Source organism: Carcharhinus amblyrhynchos, chromosome 3, assembly GCF_965287045.1.
Source record: "Carcharhinus amblyrhynchos chromosome 3, sCarAmb.v2.hapA, whole genome shotgun sequence".
NCBI classification, from domain to species: domain Eukaryota; kingdom Metazoa; phylum Chordata; class Chondrichthyes; order Carcharhiniformes; family Carcharhinidae; genus Carcharhinus; species Carcharhinus amblyrhynchos.
Window position 1 is genome coordinate 121,184,235 of NC_137326.1, and position 20,321 is coordinate 121,204,555.

Sequence of the window (20,321 nt, forward strand, 5' to 3'; positions counted from 1 at the left end):
AGCAGGTCATACACTGGGTATACAATGTGCAACTTGCCTCCTAAAGTCTTTCCATCATCTACAAAGCACAAGACAGGTGCATGATGGAACAATCTCTAATTGCCTGAGGTGTGCACCTCCAAAAATTCTTTCAGACCTTGGCTCCATGCAGGATAGAACAATCTGGTTGATTAGCATCTCATCCAGCACCTTAAAAGTTCAGGCCCTCCACAACTGCAGCAGGGTGTCTTATCCACAGGATGCCTCATACCAACTTGCTAAATCTTCGTCAATAGCACCTCCCAAACCCACAACCTCTATCATTTAAGAACAGTAAGTGCAGGTTAAGAGCAGCAAGTACAGGTGAACACCACCAACTTTAAGTCCCCCTCTAACTCACACAACTTTGGAAAGATATCACCATCACTGGGTCAAAATCCAGGAATTCTAACGAAGTGCAACCTTCAGATTGCAACACCGATTGCAATGGTTCAAGAAGATAGTTTACCGCTGCCATCACAAATGTTGCCCTTGCCAGTGATCCCTATCCCATGAATGAATAAAAGGAGAAACAAGCACAAGCCCTTTGACATTATTCTCCTGTTAGCCCTCGTCGTTTGACTGCTAAATTGCATATATTAATGATGCTACTTAGCATTTGGGTCCTGAAACAGTTCAAGTCAGAGAAGAATATGTCCAGTATTTGCTTGTTCAGTTCTTGTCTACGTCTGTCCGCTTCAATGGGCAGTTAAGTGGAACAAGGTTAGATCAAACTCTTCAGAAGTCAAAGACAACAGTTCATTTTGGAACCTTTAGTCTCACATGTGGAGGATTTTTGATTTCGATAGTGTAACAAGTACTGGTTGTCCAGCTCGGCCTCAAAGCGGTCGGTAATTACATTATAATTCCACTCTCATTGTAAGGTTTTCGATTTTCACACTTGCTAATAATAACGTTTAGTTATTAGTATCACAAGTAGGCGTATATTAACATTGCAATGAGGTTACTGTGAAAATCCCGTTGTTATCACACCGGCGCCTGTTCGGGTACACTGAGGGAGAGTTTAGTATGGCCAATGCACCAAACCAGCACGTCTTTCGGACTGTGTGAGGAAGGCGGAGAACCAGGAGGAAACCCCCACAGACAACGGGAAATCATGCAGAACCCCCACAGGCAGTCACCCAAGCCGGGGATCGAACCTGAGTCTCTGACGCTGTGAGGCAGCAGTGCTAACCATTGTGTCGCCCTAATAAAGTTGTCAATATAAACTACCACAATCCTCAATCTACCAACTGAAACCCTGGGATTTATATAAAATCACATTAGGAGGTTTACGGCATTTAATTCGGTTCTAAGTAACGGCGAATAAAACCGGTGTTTAATTCTGCTTTAGAAAAAGAGTATATGAGAAAGTATCAGAGCCGAAAACCAGTTTCTGCCAACTGCGGAAGCCACGACATATTTTTAGATAATTTTCATACAAAGCAATAATATTGGAGCTAGTCTTTGAGATTCATTTTGTTCAGATGCAGCGCGTGTTGTATATGGATTGTGTAAATTTACATACATAAACAATTAGATACTTTCACAGTTGTGATAATGCGTTACCTTTCAAACAGTCAACAAGTAAGAGGTTTCAATGGAGGGGAAGGAAATCCGCTAGATCATGGCTTTTTTTTTGTACAATGCACTTTAGCCAAATATTATTTAGAGAGTACAATCGGCATAGAGGCGCCAATATGGTTTTTGTAATTGTTGTTGTAATAAGCTGGATCTATCACACAGCTCTACTGCGCCTCCTCCTGGATGTTCCGCACAAACAGCCGCAAACTCCGACCATTATTTGCAGGGCGCTGACAATCATTTCCAGAACCCCGATTAGAAAGAGCCCGCTGAACGTGACCATGTGAACCATCTTTTGAAAGCTCACATCCATCTCAAAGGTGTGAGCAACCGATGAGGCTTTCAAGCTGAAGACGATGATGTTAGGAGCGATGGAAGAGTTGGCATCTGGTGGCTCCGGAAGTGCAGCTGGTACCGCGTGGAAGTCAGTTTGATTAATTCCGCATTCGTCTTCCAAAAACCACTTCAAATCAACCTTGAGATTTAAAAGAGACCTAGAAAAAGAAATGATATTCAGGAATTCAGTGCATTCTTTTGTGTACAATTGAGTGTTTTTCGCCAGCGTTTCTAACACGGTGTACAATAGATGGGGCTGTGATCGGCTTTGCCGATGTAGATCTGCGGGTGCACAGGTTACCCCGAGAAGGATTCATTGTGATATTTATTTCCAGTTTTAATAGGGAGTCCTGTGTATATAGAGAGAGAGAGAGATGCAGGGGATCAACTGCAACACAATTAAATCAGGACTTTGGCCACCCGGAACATCACTTCACTCAAAGTGCACTGTTGCTGTTAACTTAAGATTTGCTGCCCAGTTCCTCACTTAGCCAAGATCAACGTGACTTTGTCCCTGCACCATACGTGGTTGGAAACTGGCTGTCAGGCTGCCAGCTAAAGAGATGGCTTCCCAGATCAGCTCAGGTGCTTTTGGCTATGCTGTTCCATTCTCTCTTCCTTGTGGTCCTGCAACCAATCGCCTGGAATTCTTTGCACTCCCCCCTCCCCCTCCACCCCAATGTGCTGGGAAGTCTCATTTGTTTCTTGAGAACCGCGACAGGACTCTAACGCCCCACTCTTACTTTAAGCGTTTTCTTGAAAGATCAAATTACGAATTGGTTTAAATTAAACGGAAACCAGTGAGCCAAAAGTCCAATAAACCAAGATAAAAGCAACATACTGCGGATGCTGCAATCTGAAACAAAAAAAACATAGAATGCTGGAAAATCTCAGCAGGTTTGATGGCATCTGTGGAGAAAGACGAGAGCCAACGTTTCCAGGCTATGTGGTCCTGGATAAGCGCTGTGCTGAGCGGTCACCTAGATTCGAAACGTTGCCTTTACTCTCCGCAGATGTTGTCAGACCTGCTGAGATTCTCCAGCATTTTTTTTGTTTTAGTTCGATAAAGCAAAACCGTTCTCCGGTGTGTGGGAAACAGGTCTGAGCGGTTGTTTTAAGCAGTTTCAGTAATGTACCGCTGTGCTGTGCAGAAGTCCTTCCACCAATATTTTGGTTTAGCCGTCGTTATGATGTGTGCACACAAAAATATACTTGCTTTATGTCTTCTATTGAGAGGCTGCAATTTTCCAGACTGTGATTTTCTGTATCGCAGACCAGTGGCCCCTTAATAAGGGAATGAAGTGAGACCAATGCACAGTACAGGGCTCCCAGAAAACTGATCAGACTGAGGAGTGCAGACAGCAGCAGCTGCAAGTCAGAACACAGAATGGTAAGAATAAAATGTCTATGCAATGATCTCACGCACGTTTTCTTTGTTGTTACCGAGGTTCGAAATAAAATTAAATTAAGTAATGATTTCAATATTGACTAGGAGCCTTGATTTGATGGTTGCACCTACCCCCGTTCTGGTATTGCAGTTTTGCCCCTTCCTTGCTGCCAAAGTAATGGATACCGTTGGAATGACCTGTGTGAAACGGGAGCCGAAACAAGTGTTCAGAAATAACTACTCTGGAGCTAGTCATTTGTAGAACAGACCGTCTTAAAAACATCCAACAGGCATAAACAGATGTATGATTGAACAGTAATAGCAACAAAATACCGGGGATATGTAGAAGGGTCATTTAGATCCGAAACGTTAATTCTTGTTTCTCTCTCCTCAGATGCAATCAGACCTGTTGAGTTCATCCAGCATTTTCTGCGTTTATACCAGAAACTGCACAGAAATGCTGTGATACTGAGGTTTTTTTTAAAATAAGAACTGAAGGAGCGTGGAAATTGATCGAATTTTCATTTTTTTCTTACAATTTCAGCCAGATGGCAACACGTGAGAGAAATAATTCAACGTAATTATGCTGGAAATAACCATTTTTAACTAGATGTTTCTTTCGAAGATATCTAAGGGCACAAAAAGTGCTACATTTGATTGAACTGCGACCCCTATCGATATGTCATTTTGCTTGTATCTTCCAGCAAATCAAACAATATCAGATTCGTTAAGTTTCTTGCCTTGTGTCTTAAGAAGCCCATGCAGATGGAGCTATAGGGAGGCAAATAAAAACAGAACATTCTGGGAAATACTCAGCCGGTGGGGCAGTATCTGTGGAGAGGGAAATAGTGTTAAGATTCTGATCTCTGTTTCTGCGGTCTCTCTCCGCGGTCGCTGCTTAATCTTGCTGAGTGTTTCCAGCATTTTCTGTTTTTGTTTTAGATATCCAACGAGCGCGGTGAAATTTTTGCTTTCTTTCAGGCTGGTTTATAATTACCATTTTCACAAGACATTTCTATTGTTATAACATGAAACACTGTGTCCGAAAACATCAACAAGTGCTCTTAAACTAAAATAGAAAATGCTCTAAGTACTGGATAGACGGAGCTGCATCTGTGGAGCGAAAAATTAACACTTCAGGCCGGTGACCTTTGGTCAGAACAATTCTTTATTGTTCCTTCCTGCACTGTGTTGGCAAGATTTACTTTATTCAGATTTCCAGCATTTGCAGTGAATTATTGCAGTAGGCTGGCACAGTGGTTAGCACTGCTGCCTCACAGCTCCAGGCACCTGGGTTCAATTCTGGGCTTGGGCCACTGTCTGTGTGGAGTCTGTATGTTCTCCCCGTGTCTGGGTGGGTTTCTTCCTGGCGCTCCGGTTTCCTCCCACAGTCCAAAGACATGCTGATTAGGTGCATTGGCCATGCTAAATTCTCCCTCAGTGTACCTGAACAGGTGCCGGAGTGTGGCGACTAGGGGATAATCACAATAATTGCCTAAGACCATAAGGCATAGGAGTAGAATTAGGCTACTCAGCCCATCGAGTCTGCTCTGCCATTCAATCACGGCTGACACTTTTCTGATCCCCATTCTCCTGCCTTTTCCCCACAACCCCAGATCCCCTTATTAATCAAGAACCTATCTATCTCTCTCTTAAATATGCTCAATGACCTGCAGCAAAGAGTTCCACAAATTCACCACTCTGGCTGAAAAAATTCCTCCTGATCTCTGTTTTAAAGGATTGCCCCTGCAGTATGATGTTGTGCCCTCTGCTTCTAGTTTTCCCTTCCAGTGGAAACATCCTTGCCACGTCCACTCTACCCAGGCCTCGCATTAACCTGTAAGTTTATTTATTATTTATTAGTCACAAGTAGGCTTGCTGCAATGAAGTTACTGTGAAAATCCCCTAGTGGCTACACTGAGGGAGAATTTAGCATGGCCAATTCACCTAACCAGTATGTCTTTGGAGGGTGGGAGGAAACCGGAGCATCCAAGGAAACCCACACAGACATGGGGAGAATATGCAAACTACACACAGTCCGTGGCCCAAGCTGGGAATTGAAACTGGGTCGCTGGCACTGTGAGGCAGCAGTGCTAACCACTGTGCCACCGTGCCGCCCCAATAAGATCCTCCCTCATCCTTCTAAACTTCATTGCAATGTTAATGAAAGCCAACTAATAAATAAATTTTAAACTGTTTTTACAAAGCTAAAACAAAATTGGAAATGCAGCTGTCTGAAACATGAAGGTAAAGGCAAAGTAACACCTTACGCTGCAATCTGAAACAGAAATGCCGGAACATGTCAGCAGGTTAGATTTTCCAGCATTTTCTTTTATTTTTGTTGCGACTAAAATATGATTTTGGCACCCCTGTTTAGGGAACATGAACGCACCTTGGAATTTCTGTCGGTCGGTGGCTATTATAGAATTATAACTTTGAACTGAATAACATACCAGAATCCCAGGTTTGATATTTCATTGGAAGTCATTTCATTCCAGAATGAAATGATTATACCCAATCCAGAATTCCTGCTTTTGAAATATGCCGCTTTCTCTCCCAGTCAAGCATGTACAACAAGGCGATTCCGGTCCTTGCGCAAGTCCTCGTCTAATACTAGACCGTTTCTAATTCAATTCCTCTATGGAAGGAGCAAACTCTTATTAAAACCTTGCAAGAGGACTCCTAATGTCTTACCAAGATCCCACCTCCAAAAACACCAGGCAGCCACCATTCGTAACAAGACACGGGGTTCTGAAACAGCCGACCATCGTAAGAGTTGACGATTAGAGGTACCATATTCAGGACAATGGCCAAAATGGTCAAAGCCAGGAGACAGGAACCATTGAACAAGGCGAAACACGGCATTCCTGATTTCTTGCAGACACGGCAGTAAAAAGCAGCTGGGAGTCAGAGAGACTAAATATGTTACAAAGTTTCAGGGCGATTGATTTTTAAAATGTTGCGGTTAAATATTAGCCGAAAGTTTAAGCTCATATTGGGGGATTTTTTTTAAGGTGAAGTTGTGATGTAGGTGTGTTTATGACGAACTTAGTTCTGACTCACTAAATTGAATAATTAACATCTTCAGGTCGTTCAAGCAGTACATGTTAGATATAGAACCGCCACGGATAAGAAACAGATCAAAAGTAGGATTACATAGGGTGGGCTGTTAGAAAATACTGTACTTTGTATATGCTGATGTTTGGATATACCGCTGAGAACTTTGCACGGGGATTAACTGACCTATTGTTACACAGCAGTGATCTCATGATTTTCACGTAGTTTTTTTTCATTCTTAGTGCAATAGAATCCTGCCAGTCCTTCCTTTCCCTGTATTAGAGAGGGACACCAGGGTTGATCATCTTTATCTCAGCCCTATTTTTTTGGTTTTGGACTGAACAGGTGGTTTTGCAGCCGGAGGCCGTTCCTGCTGCTCAACCTCCCTATTTACCTAAGCATCAATACTCCCTGGCTGGCTGGCACCACTGGCTGACTGGCATCCCTGGCTGAGTTCTTTCATCGCCAACAAATCCTAGAGAAGGGCTTGAGCCTGTGCCTGCTGGCTCACAGCCAGGAAAGCTAGGCACTAAGCCAGAGAGTGGCGAATTTGTGGAATTTACTGCCATAGAAAGTAGTTGAGGCCAAAACCTTGTGTGATTTCAAGAAGAAATTAGATATAGTTCTTGGGCTTAAAGAATTCATGGGATATGGGAGGAAGAGGGGATCAGGATATTGATTTTAATGATCATGATCATAATGAATGGCGGAGCAGGCTGGAAGAAGCTACTCCTCCTAGTTTCTATGTTTAGCCACTCCAATACCATACAGTGTAGTCAAATCCTGTTAGTATCACATAGCAACTTTTGTAATTGTTCTCATTTCCTCTTTTCGTTCCTGCTCCTGTCCTGAAGGGGTTGCATATTGTACAATGGTATGGCTTTTTTTATTTGCCCCAATTCTTTACAAAGTTAGCCAAAGATTAATCTGTGTGTAAAAACATTCCAGCACGTGGCAAGGTCTGGTTGTCATAGAGATCTTTTTCAGCTGTCAATTTGTACTGTGACTACACAATGCATTGAGGAAGTCAAATGCTTTTTTCTTCATAGCAGAAGCTGTGCTATGTTTAACTTTTTTTGTTTAGTTTAATTTTTTTATTCACAAATTACAAGATATATGAAATGTGCAGTATGTTTATTTATGTAACTGTTCAATTATTGGTTTCCTTTAGCCTCTGAGGGACTGTGGTGTCTCCAGACCAGCAGAGTTTTTGTTGCTGGTTCTTGCCATCCTTTTTTTTGGCTTTAGTTTGTGAGTAAGCTTGTTTCGGCAGAGGATAGAAGAACAGCGGCAAGCACTGCTGCCTCAAAGTGCCAGGTTCCCGAGTTCGATTCCCAGCTTGGGTCACTGTCTGTGTGGAGTTTGCATGTTCTCCCCGTGTCTCTGTGGATTTCCTCTGGGTGCTATAGTTTCCTCCCACAGTCCAAAGCTGTGTGAGTTAGGCTGAATGGCTATGTTAAATTGCCCCTTAGTGTCAGGGGTTTAGCAGGGTAAATAAATGGGGTTATGGGGATAGGGCCCGTGTGGAATTGTGATCAGTGCAGATTTGATGGGCCAAATGGCCTTTTTCTGCAGTGTAGGGATTCCATGAGATAAATGTGCTCTCAGGTAAGTATCATTTAGCCTGAAAGATATCATGTCTGCTGCTACAGCTTGTCATTTTGCTGCTATTTGAACTCGTGTATAGTCGAATAGGGATGATTATACATATAGCCTTTTAGTTTAAACAGAGGGTTTTACCATCAGTGCCTCCTTTTAATCAAGTAGTTCTATAATTAATCAAGCTTTTGTTTGATGTTTTTAGCCTTTTGGTTTTTTTAATGGTACAAAGATTACAAAGATAAGGGAGGCCATTTGGCATCTGTAACTCATTATTTTATAGACACACACGATATCTCAATCACAGTACCTCCTGAATTATTTCAGTGTATTTTGTCTTTGCTGCCCTTCCTAGTGAACCATTCCAGTGTTAGTATTCACTATGTATTTGAATCCTTTGAATTATGGCAGATAAATTGCTGGCACCAAATAATAACACACTACATCGCCAATGTTGGGTGAATAATGACTGAGTTAGTTACCATCTTGCCATGCCACAAACCCATTATCCAAAGCTTCGTCAACAAATAGGGGACAGTCATACACTAGTATCCCTAGAAATCTGTGTAAATGTGTCAGTCTAGATTACAAGGACAAAGTTAATTGTGTTCTTAGAATCAAATTATACAGTGCAATAGGGGACCATTCATACGATGGGTCTGTATTAGCTCTCTAAAAGAGCTGTTTACATAGTTCTAAACTCTACCAATTCTCCACTGTATTTGAAGTTCTATTTCAGACATTTACTTTTAAAACCACTTCTCTTGATTTCCCTTCCATTGCTCGTTAAAATATCAAACATTTGAAAAATGTTTTTATTTGTTCACCAGAAGTGGGTGTCACCGGCTCGGGCAGTATTTTATGCCCATCCCTAATGCCCTTAAGAAGATGGTGATGAGCCTCATTCTTGAACAGTTGCAGTCAATGTGATGTAGGTACACTCACAGTGCCTTCAGGAAAGGAGTTCCAGGATTTTGTCCCAGCAACAGTGAAGGAGTGGCGATACAGTTCTCAGGCAGGATGGCATGAGACTTGGAGCGGAAATTGCAGATGGTGGTGTTCCCATGAATCTGCTGCCTTTGTCCTTCTAGGTGGTACTGGGTTTGGAAGATGCTGTCCAAGGAGCCTTGGTGATTTGCTGCAGTTCAAACTGTATGGTACGAACTGCTGCCACTGTGCACCACTTGTGGGGGGAGCGAATATTTAAGGTGGTGAGTGGATTGCCTATCAAGTGGACCGCTTTGTCCTGAATGGTGTTGGATCTCTTGAGTGTTGTTGAAACTGCATTTATTAAGGCATGTGGAGAGTATTCCATCTCAAACCTGACTTGTGCCTTATAGATGGTGGACAGGCTTTAGGGAGTCAGGAGGTGAGTTACTCACCAGAGAAATGCTAACCTCTGACTTGCTCTTGTAGTCCCAGTATTTATGTACTGGTTCAGTTCAGTTTCTTTTCAGTGATAATCCCTACGATAGTATGGTTCCCATCTTGCTGCATTTGGGCATGGATTGTTTCAGTTTCTGAGGAGTCTCAAATGGTGCTGATCATGTAACAATCATCAGCAAACACCCCCACTTCTCAGCTTACGTGCAGACTGTCTATTTACATATTTAACATTAAGTCTTTACACTTCACGTAACATTGCTCATCTTTAGCCTGGTCTCATCTCATCTGCTGCTGAAACCCTCATCCATGCCTTTGTTACTTCCAGGCTCGATTATACCAACACATTCGTGGCTGATCTCTCACATTCCATCCCCCTGTAAACTTCAGCTAATCCAAAACTCTGCTGTTTGTGTCTCAACTCACAATAAATCCCATTCTCCCATCACCCCGTGTTTGCTAATCTCTCAGTCAAGCAATATCTTGGGTTGGGGGTGGGGTATCATGTGATGGGGACACTCTGGTGCTACTCATCTTTTCATTCTTTCATTTATGCTGATGCACAGTCCATAAGTACCTAATATTGGAGTGAAAACTCTATGACCCTGGAAGATTGCTGATTAAGTTTTGGGACAAATTCCATTTGAATTCAATGCATGCGGTGATCAGATTGTCACTGTGGCTGGAAGATGATGAAGAGTCCAAGGATCTGCTACTGCAGAATGAGGAGGAAGCAGTAAACAAATTTATAGGAGGTCTTACTCCATCATTGTACAAGAACTTCATGAATGCAGGTTAGGTGTGACCCAAATAGGCAACGGACTGTGGCAACTAGGGAAACTTCATAGTAACCTCGTTGCAGTATTAATGTAAGCCTTACTTGTGACTAATAAATAAACTGAAGCCCCTGATTATCAGGGAAGCTGCAAATCTAAAGTACCTGCTGCAGCATCACTGACAGCCCAGACACAATGGCATTACAAGCACCATTGCTACTGACTATAAGAGTGGTCCTGACCACTTACTTAAATCTCAGGTTTTCCCAATTGGATTCATCTTCCAACCAATATTATAAAGATATGGGATCTCTGTTTCTTAGATGGCAGGCATAAAAGGCTGATACCCTGAGCAAAGCGGGGCTGATACCATGATGTCAAGATGGGTAACAAATGGAGATGACACAATACTTAAACAAGGAACAGAATATCCCTGAACAAATCAACACTCATTCTCCAAGTTGCATTTAACACCATACATGCCCAAACTCAAAAAAAATCAACTGAGCCAATTATTGTCTAGAGTTGCACATTCTCGGATCAAATTCCTGATCCATGTTCTGTACTAAATTACCGTTATGCGGTTGTTTGAGGTTGTAATAGGATGTCTAAATTATCTTCAGCAGCAAGGTGTGGTTAAGAAAATCAACGATGCATTTGTGCAACTGTTCAGTTGCAGCTTATGTGCGTTATATCTCCTTAAATTCATACAATGATAATTTTATAATATTTGTGTTTGGAATACCTATTAAATATTTTAAATGTGTGTAATAGCTACTACAGACTGGTCCAGAAATTTGCAAACAGGTCAGTGAGTGAAAGCAGCACAATGCTACTGTAATATATAAAAGAGAGTGTTTAATATCAATACTGCAGATGCTGGAATCTGAGTTAGGATGATCCTGATCCTGATCCTTTTTAAAAAAAATTATCCGTGGGACATGGGTGTCACTGGGTAACCAGTATTTGTCACCCATCCTTATTTGAGTCAACTTGCTTGTTGAAGCTCTGGCATCACACGCAGGCCAGACCAGGTAAGGATGGCAGATTTCCTTCCCTAAAGAACATTATTGAACCTGATGGATTTCTCCAACAATTGTTTCATAGTCATCAGTAGATTCTTAATTCAAGATATTTTCTGTTGAATTCAAATTCCACTATCTGCTGCAGGATGATTTGAACCCAGGTCCCCAGAGCATTAGCTGAGTTGCTGGATTAATAGTCTAGCAATAATACTACTAGACCATCACCTCCCTGCAGAAAAAGGTTGAAGTGTTGGCTCTATTCTCTCTCTACAGATGCTGTCAGACCTGCTGAGATTTTACAGCATTTTCTGTTTTTGTTATTTGATATCAATTCACTAGCCCTGGAGACCAGAGTAATACTATGAGTTACTGTTTTCAAAAGATACAAACTGGGCTGTGGTTGGAGAGAAACAAGCCTTAAAGTTTATTTATTATTGTCACAAGTAGGCTTACATTAACACTGCATTGAGGTTGTTGTGAAAATCCCCTCCATAAAATAATCTAATCATTTATTCTGGAACAGGCATTTTTTCAGCTATCGATAATGGCAGTAGTGGGTACTAATTGAACAGTAACTATTAACTTTAATATTCATTTCAAAGAATTGTGTAAGCAAAGTTTAAAGTTTATTTTATTAGTGTCGCAAGTAGGCTTCCTCCAGATGCTCCGGTTTCCCTCCAGTCCGAAAGACATGCTGGTTAGGTGGATTGGCTATGCTAAATTCTCCCTCAGTGCACCCAAACAGGTGCCAGAGTGTGGCAACTCAGGGATTTTCCCTGTAACTTCAATGCAGTGTTAATGTAAGCCTACTTGTGACACTAATACATTTTAAACATTAACACTGCAATAAAGTTACTGTGAAAATTCCCTTGTCACCACACTCCAGGGCCTGTTTAGGTACACGGAGAGAGGATTTTAGCATGGCCAATGCACCTAACCAGCACGTCTTCTGGACTGTGAGAGGAAACCAGAGCACCTGAAGGAAACCCACGCAGACACGGGGAGAATGTATAAATTCCACACAGACAGTGATGCAAGTCAGGAATCGAACCCGGGGCCCTGGCGAGGTGAGGTAACTGTGCTGCTCTGTTCTCTCTCCAGAGATGCTGTCGGACTTGCTGAGATTTTCCAGCATTTACTTTTTTTTGTTACTTGATATCCACTCACTGGCCCTGGAGACCAGAGCAATGTGATGAATTACCGTTTTCAAAGGTACAAAACTGCTCTGTGGTTGTGGAGGGGTAACTAACCCGAGAGGATGAAGAGCAGGCGCTGACACATTGTCTACAACAACAGTGTGTTTCCCAGCGGGATGAAAGGTGTTCACACAATTACAGCCACACTGGTTCCGCCTCTAATCCCTCCCCCTAGTCAATGTGCCGGAAGTGGTGTGTTGTTTCCGGTTGGGCGTGTGTCTCACTCTAGTCCCTCCCCCCGCCTCTCTCTCTCTATCTCTGCTGTGTCTGCTCCGGGTATCTCTCTCCATCTGGTCGCCATGGCGGCGAAGCGCAGGCAGGAGGAGAAGCACCTGAAGCTGCTGCGGGACATGACAACGCTGCAGCACAACAGGAAATGCTTCGACTGCGACCAGCGGGGGCCCACCTATGTCAACATGACCATCGGCTCCTTCGTCTGCACGTCCTGCAGCGGAATCCTGTGAGTATGAGAGCCCGCGGCGGCGGGGCCTCTCTCTCTCTCTGTCTCTCTCACACACACACACACACACCGCACCCCTTCCTCTCAGCATCACACAAAGCAAAGGCACAGATGGAGCATGGCAGAGAGAGGCACTCTCTCTCTCTCTCACTCACTCTCACACACACACACACACACACACACACACAGCAGCCCAGTAGACATGTGGGAAGGTGGAGTATTTCAGAAGGGAGAGTTAGAAAATAGATGAAACAGTCTACAGGGAATTAGGGAAGGGCTGGGAGTACAGAAAAGAAAAGCTGTTCTGCAGATCTTCAGGAAAGGGAGGGACCGCAGGACTTTGGGGAGTGGGGTTCATGGGTGAGCAAGGGAGTAAGTCCAAAAATGTGCTGGTTAACTTGATTGCTAACTTGCCCCTAGTGTCAGGGGCATTAGCAGAGTAAATGTGTGGAGTTACGGGGATAGGGTCTGGGTGAGGTTGTTGTCAGAGCAGGCTCAAAGGGCCTCCTTTTGCACTGCATTTTATGATTCATGCCAAGGTAAGTCATTTTACAAAGATCAGCGAGGGTGAAAGGGTTTTGATTTGATTTATTATTTTCCAAGTATTAGGATACAGTGAAAAGTATTGTTCGCGTGTGCAATACAGACAAAGCAAATAGGGAAAGAGAGAGTGCAGAATGTAGTGTTACTGTCATAGTGTAGTGAAAGATCAACTTAGTGCAAGATAGGTCCGTTCAAAAGTCTGATGGCAGGGAAGAAGCTGTTTTTGAGTTGGTTGGTACTTGACTTCAGACTTTTGTATCTTTTTCCCGATGGAAGGTGGAAGAGAGTATGTCTGGAGTGCATGGAGTCCTTTGATTATTTATGCTGGCTTCTTTTCCAAGGCAATGGTGTCAATGGATGGGAGGTTGGTTTGAGAAATGGACTGGGCATCATTCATGACCCTTTGTAGTTTCTTGCAGCCTTGGGCAGAGCAGGAGTCATACCAATCTGTGATACAACCAGAAATAATGCTTTCTGTGGTGCATCTGTAGAAGTTGGGTGAGAGTTATAGTGGACATGCCAAATTTTCTTAAAATTTCCTTAGTTTCTTTATTCTTAGATGGGACTCCATCTGATGAGATGAGGCAGGTAGCCACCAGGGCAAGGAAGGAGAAAATATAAGGGAAGATAATGAAGTCCTGAGTCAAGAAGGAGGGGATGCCTATACCATGGAAAACAGAGTGATTTTGATCGAGACCACAGAAATGTTGAGAGAGACTGTCAAAAAAATTTGATCAAGAATTCCTTGGCACAGGCAAAAGCATTCCAAGGAGCATCTAAGTAATTAATGGAGGGAGAGGGTCAATGACCAGTGCAGATGATGAGGTCCACAGGAGTTCTTGAAATAACCCAAGCTTGTAGTATGCAGTCAAAATGCACAGTAGAATCAGCATATGCAAAAAAAGCTGTCAACCAGAGGAAAGGGAACAATACTAAATTGGGAAGGAATTAGCAGTAATCATGTCTTTGAGGTTGTTCCAAAGTGCTTTACAACCAGTGAGTTACTTTTTGAAGTGTAATCACTATTGTTACCAGTAGCCATGAATATCCATGCATATGGAACATGAATGTTAATTATTGTCACTAAGGGAGAGCTGTTGAGCTCATCAGTCTTTAAATAGATCTTAAAATGCAGGAAATGTATAAGAAGGCCTAAACACTTTGCAAAAGTCGTGTCAGTTAACAGTGTGAAAAGTGAAAGGATGAGTTAGATGTAACTGTATAATAGTAAGGGACAGCAGTAAAATTTCAATAGGAGAACCCAGCAAGTGATTCAGTGAGTCAGCAAAGTGATTTCTGGATCTTCAGACTAGCGAGTTCAAGAGTGCCCATATAGGTTATTTAGTTGGTGCTGTGTGGGAAGCCAAAGATTGAAAGATTGGAATGTGGCGGGGGACAGGAAATTGAAGTGACAAACACAGAGTTTATTCTTGCAAATAAAGTTGTGAAGTGTAGAGATGCACGTACTCATTCTTGCATGGGTGGGTGGTTCCCATGTAACAGGAGGGGAAGAACTGAATTAATTAGTGTTGCAGCTGCTATAGTTGCATTAGAAGGTCTATGAAGAAGGGTTACGAAAAGTTTGGCTGAGAGGAGACTGAATAAGGCTGTTGCAGAAACAAAGCTCCTGCCAGACAACAGAGGGAAAAAAAAGCATAGTTGGTGCTGAGTTCACTTTATAGGTAGTGGAAATGATGATCAGGTGGATTGCGAAGGAAGAGAAAGATTGGGAGTAGCGACATCAGTAATGGGGTGAATGTGATCATGGGCCATGTTCTCAACAGACAAAGACAATGTTTAGCAAAGAAAAAAAAATACATTTGCAAATTTCCAGAACAGAGAATGAATTTTGCTAAATGTCCAATACAAAGGGAGAAAATGAGCAAAAGGCAAAGTACCTTTACAGGAAGAAGATTGATAAGTAATCTGAGTAGTGTGGTAGGCTGTAGGCTTGTGGAAAGTATGATATCTGTGAGAGTTGTAGAAACCTCATCTGTTTTGCATTGCAGTTTCAGTGGCTGTGCTCTTTCCCCTAATATATCTGTCTCTGTTTATTGTGAAGCAGTTTCCACATTGATGAAGAAAATGTAATTTAAAAAAGATCTTTCTGTAGGATGCCTGTTTTAATGTGTGTGCTCTGGTAAATAATTTGCCTGTTGTATTTTCTAGGGAAGATGTCTAGGATTGTTGTTTATGTTTGACTTTTATTGTTTAAACCAGTCTCTCTAGAAATCAAAAAGCATGCTTCTGTTTGGAGGAACACTGTGTGAACTAGAAGTGAGTTGAATAAAACAAGACTTGTTTTCTGTTTTTGATGAGTTCAGCCACAAGCTGTCTGGAAATATTTTATACTCAGTTGTCCAAAATGGGACAGAGGAAAAAATGAAATGACCTCAATATAAAGACTTATAATATAAAGAATGGGCTCAATTTAACTCTCCAAAAAGGCAAAGCCATTCAAATGAAATTAATTTTTAATTGAAGATACAAATCTACAGTGTTAAATGCCCAGAAGCTTTTGTTCTTGGTATTGTATTGATGAGCTTTGTAGAATGACATAGTGTTTGGTTCCAGCAAGTGTTATACTGAGGATAGAGCGGCTGTGCAGTGTGGACAGTGTGCCTGAGTGGAGTCAAGGCAAGTTGGCTCAATGCTGTGAATATTGTGTCCTGGTGAAGTCTGATGACAGGCTATCTCTAAAACCTACAAAATGTCTCAATGGAGATAGAGGACAGACCAGCCTTACAGTGCATCCTTTGTACAATGTGCCCTAGGCAAGCTAGCTGTGTACTGTTTATGACATAGGAACAAAAATAGGCCATTCAGCCTCTCAGTCCTCTTTTGCCATTTAATGAGATCATGGCTTATCTGTATCTTGACTCTATCCAACCGCTTGACTTCATAATGCCTTTGTATCTTTGGTAAGCAAAAATTAATCAACCTCAAATTTAAAATTATTAGAGTCAGCTTTGTAAGAGTAAATTCCTGACTTCAGTCACCCCTTGTGTAAAGAAGTGCTTCCTAACCTCTTTCCTCAGTGGCCAGGCTCTGATTTTGAAGTTCTATTCCTTGGTCTTAGACTCTCGCACCAGTGGAAGAAACGTATCTCCTTTTACTCTCTCAGCCCCCTTCAAAATCGTAAAAACCTCAGTCTAATTGCAAACAATACAAGCCTAGTTCATGTAATTTGCCCTCACACTTGGAGCCCTGGTATCATTCTGGTGAATCTACGTTGCACTGTCCAAGATCACTGTCTCCTCTCGTTAATGCAGTACCCAGAACTCTACACGGTGTTCCTAATGTAATCTGACCTGTGTTTTCTGTAGCTATAGCAAAACATCCTCCTTTTATATTCCAGCCCTCTAGTTATAAAGGCTAACATTCCATTATTTTTCATATGGGTATCGTGGAGTTTAAGGCAGTACTTTCAATGGTGCCTACTGTCTGTGCCTTTGCTATGTATGACATGCCTCAGTGGTGTGCAATACCAAGACCATGATTGATGCAAAAAGAAACAATTCAATTATTGTTAATTCTCATTAGTGTTATGTAGTTTAAAATCAAAATTCCTTGTCTAAATGTTGGTGATGGTAAGGCTCGTACTTATTGCTCGTCACTTATTCATCTGAAAAGACACTGGTGGCCTTGAACCATGGCAGTCCATATTTATAATGGAAATTTACAGCTGAGTGGTTTGCTAGGCTGCTTCAACAGGTCATTAATAGTTAACCGTGTTTGAGGTGGGAATGAGGAGCGTGGGTGTTTTGTTGGAGTTACATCCAGGCCAGACTGGATAAGGATGGTAGATTTCCTTCCTTCAAGGACACTTGAAACAGTTTTTTTCCCAATCAAACTGCTTTATAGCTAGTTTTACTGAGGGTGCGATGGGATGGGGTATGGCAAGCTGGCAGTTTTTTTTGAGGCACCAATAAATACCGAATGATTTTCTAGATTCTAGACAGGTCCGAATAGATTGGAAGCTAGCAAATATTCAAGAAGGGAGGGCGAAAGAAAACAGGGTCTGACAGACCTATTAGAAAAATAGTGGAATCTATTGTTAAGGAAGACCTAACAGTCAAGGAAGACCTAGCAGTGCAGTTGTAAGTGTATGATTAGACAAAGTTAGCATGATTTTATCAAGAGTTTTCTGCTAAGCATGTGTCTAGGAAAGTAGATAAGAGGAGAACAAGTAGGTGTAATACACTTGGATTTCCAAAAGGCATTCAATAAGGTGCTGTACAGAAGATTCATAGGCAAAATAAGGGCTCATGGCAATGGGAATAATATATTAGCAGAGTTAGAAGATTGATTAATGGGCACAAAGAGAGAGTAGGCATAAAGGAGGCATTTTCAAATGCCAGAATGTGACTGCAAGGATCAGTGCTGAGACCCCCAACTATTTATAATCTGTATAATAACTTGGATGGAGAGAGAGTAATGCATCCAAGTTAGTTGATAATACATAGCTTGGGAGGAATGTAAGCTGTGAGAAGGACACAGGCTGCAGAAAGATATGGACAGGTTGGGTGAGTGGGTACCAAGGTGATAAATAGAGTATACTATAGGCAAGTGTGATACTATTCATTTTGGTAGTAAGGACAGCAAAGGAGAATATTTTTTAAATGATGTGAAATTCTAAATGTTGATATTTAGAAAAGCATGGCGGTACTTATATAAGGAACACAAAATCAGCATGCAAGTACAGGAAGCAATTTATAGTCTTGTGATAAAGTATCATTTAGGACTGAGATTAGGAGATGGCTTTCACTCAACATTGTGAATATTTGGAATTCTCTACCCAACAAGGCCGTGGATGCTCCTTTGTTGAATATGTTTAAGGCTGAGATTGACAAGTTTTTGGTTCTTGAGAATCAAGGGATTTAGGGAGTGGGTGGGAGAGTAGAATTGAAGCAGAAGGTCAACTGTGATTGAATGGCAGAGTAGGCTTGACAGGCTGTTAGTCTACCTCTACTCCTGTTCATTATGTTCTTATATACCTGAATTTTGCCAAATGGGACAGATTGGAAATTGTCTCCTAGTGAGAAAACTGGCATCTTGTGATTTACTGTGTTACTGATTTTTCCTCTGCCTCTTGCTCTAACCTAATTCTAGCATGCATTACACCCTCTGTCTGAGAGGCCAGAGAATGATTGATGAGGGAATTGTTGTCTTGTAGAACCTAATAAGGTATCTGCAACTACTTATAAGTCTACTTGTGACACTAATAAATAAACTTTAAAAAACACTAAACTTTAAATTTTAAAACATTAAGATATTCAAAAGTTTCTAGATGCATTAAGTGCACAATTTGTAATGGTGTAAATGTAAATTTTGTGTTTAAATCTCTAGACGTGGGTTGAATCCTCCACACAGAGTCAAGTCAATCTCCATGACCACTTTCACACAGCAAGAAATCGAGTTTCTCCAAAAACATGGTAATGAGGTAAGTGTATTTGAGAACATGTTTCCAGTTATTTATTTTGCTTATTGAGGTGATACAAAATAATGTTGATTAGCAGTATGGTTTTGATTCCTTTCATCTCTGACTTCAAGTTTGATTCACTTGGATGGATCTATATGGAAAGAACAATTTTTTGATAGAAATGATTTGACTCTTTGGTAAAGTGCAGTGTCTGAGATCAGTCCTCTTGTGACAATACCTCAGAGTTTAGAATATTAATGCTTGGAATGCAGGTGGATCTAGCAAAAGTCTAGGCTCTTTTTGGGTTGAATATTTTCATAAAACTTTCTGCTTCAAACTGTACCTTACCAAAGTGCTAACGAGTCTTTTGAGCCTTGGTAGTCAGTGTAGTCAAATGATTCACATTCAGCAGCACATCCAACTGAGCACAATCCTTTCCTCATCCAATGTTTTCATACACACTCCTCAAACAAAATGGTGATCAGCTTTGAGAGCTTTGTTTTATGCCTCTGCCCCTTAACCAAGATGCCAGTTGTGCCCTTACTATCAGCCTGGTTAAGACTGAAGCTGAAACCCTCCCAAAAAGTAAGGATCGCTTATTCGCTAATGAAACCCGTTGAACCTTTTTGGGGAAATTTTGTGCAGCATCCTATTGAATGCCTACTGGAAATCCAGATACACCACATTCACCGGTTCCCCGTTATCCACCGTGCTTGTAATGTCCTCAAAGAATTCACTAAATTAGTTAAACATGATCTGCCTTTCATGAACCATGCTGTGTCTTCTCAATGGGACAATTTCTATGAAGATGTCTCACTATTTCTTCTTTGATGTTAGATTCAAGCATTTTCCCCACTACAGATGATGAGCTAACCAGCCTTTAGCTACCCGCCTTTTGTCTACCTTCTTTTTTAAACAGTGGCATCATATTTACTGTTTTCCAATCTGCTGGAACCACAGCCCAAATAACAGCCTAATTTTCAGAAGGAAAACTATGCCATAGAAGATTGGGTAGCAAACACCTGTTTAAAGAGATTCACCACCCTTGGAGGAACTTCTTCACTCAAAGGGTGGTGAATCTCTGGAATTCTCTGCCCTTTGAAGCGGTGGAGGCTACCTCGCTAAATATATTTAAGTCACGAGTAGATAGGTTTCTGATAGACAGGGGAATTAAGGGTTATGGGGAGAAAGCAGGAAAGTGGAACTGATCCACTTCAGATCAGCCAGGGTCTTATTGAATGGCAGGGCAGGCTCGACGGGCTAAATGGCCTACTCCTGCTCCTATTTCTTATGTTCTTATGAAAGAAAAAGATTAAATATTCTGCTTAAGTTTCCAAGCCTGCTAGATTGCATTGCCTCTACTGGAATTGACGGAGATCGACTGAAAGCAAAATCCCTACAGCAATTTTAAACTTCCACTTGAACTTTACAACTTTCATTTGGAGGTTGCATTTGGAGGTCAACATCTTTGGAAAGAGAAACAGAGTTGGTGTTTCAGATTTGTGATCATTCGTCAGAACTGGAAAGAGATGTAA

At 41.7% G+C, this 20,321-nt stretch overlaps 2 protein-coding genes across 8 annotated transcripts in view; one reads left to right on the top strand and one right to left on the bottom strand.

Moving 5' to 3' along the window:
- Positions 1-445: 445 nt before the first annotated feature.
- LOC145341077 (transmembrane 4 L6 family member 20-like) lies at positions 446-6,252 on the bottom strand. Its single transcript, XM_080185891.1, has 4 exons — positions 6,020-6,252; positions 3,458-3,523; positions 3,155-3,306; positions 446-2,096 (listed from the first exon to the last, which is right to left on the bottom strand). Exons 1-4 carry the CDS (start codon positions 6,188-6,190, stop codon positions 1,757-1,759), a joined length of 729 nt encoding a protein of 242 aa, XP_080042017.1. The 5' UTR covers positions 6,191-6,252; the 3' UTR covers positions 446-1,756.
- A 6,363-nt stretch (positions 6,253-12,615) lies between these two features.
- Positions 12,616-20,321, top strand: part of agfg1a (ArfGAP with FG repeats 1a) — a 71,909-nt gene continuing 64,203 nt past the window's right edge. For all 7 annotated transcript variants that reach the window (XM_080185892.1, XM_080185896.1, XM_080185893.1 and 4 more), the window contains exons 1-2: positions 12,616-12,821; positions 18,714-18,807. In XM_080185892.1, the coding sequence (XP_080042018.1) occupies positions 12,661-12,821; positions 18,714-18,807 (255 nt within the window). In that variant the 5' untranslated portion in view covers positions 12,616-12,660. The remainder of the gene's footprint in view (positions 12,822-18,713; positions 18,808-20,321) is intronic.

Excerpts from the sequence above, each read along its gene's own strand:
- LOC145341077 (XM_080185891.1), bottom strand. The coding sequence starts at position 6,190 with ATGCCGTGTTTCGCCTTGTTCAATGGTTCCTGTCTCCTGGCTTTGACC. Across the intron at positions 3,307-3,457 it reads ACTGCAATACCAGAACGGGG|CTGCTGCTGTCTGCACTCCT; the intron begins GTAGGTGCAACC and ends TCTGACTTGCAG. Across the intron at positions 2,097-3,154 it reads CTCTCAATAGAAGACATAAA|GTCTCTTTTAAATCTCAAGG; the intron begins GCAAGTATATTT and ends TTCTTTTTCTAG.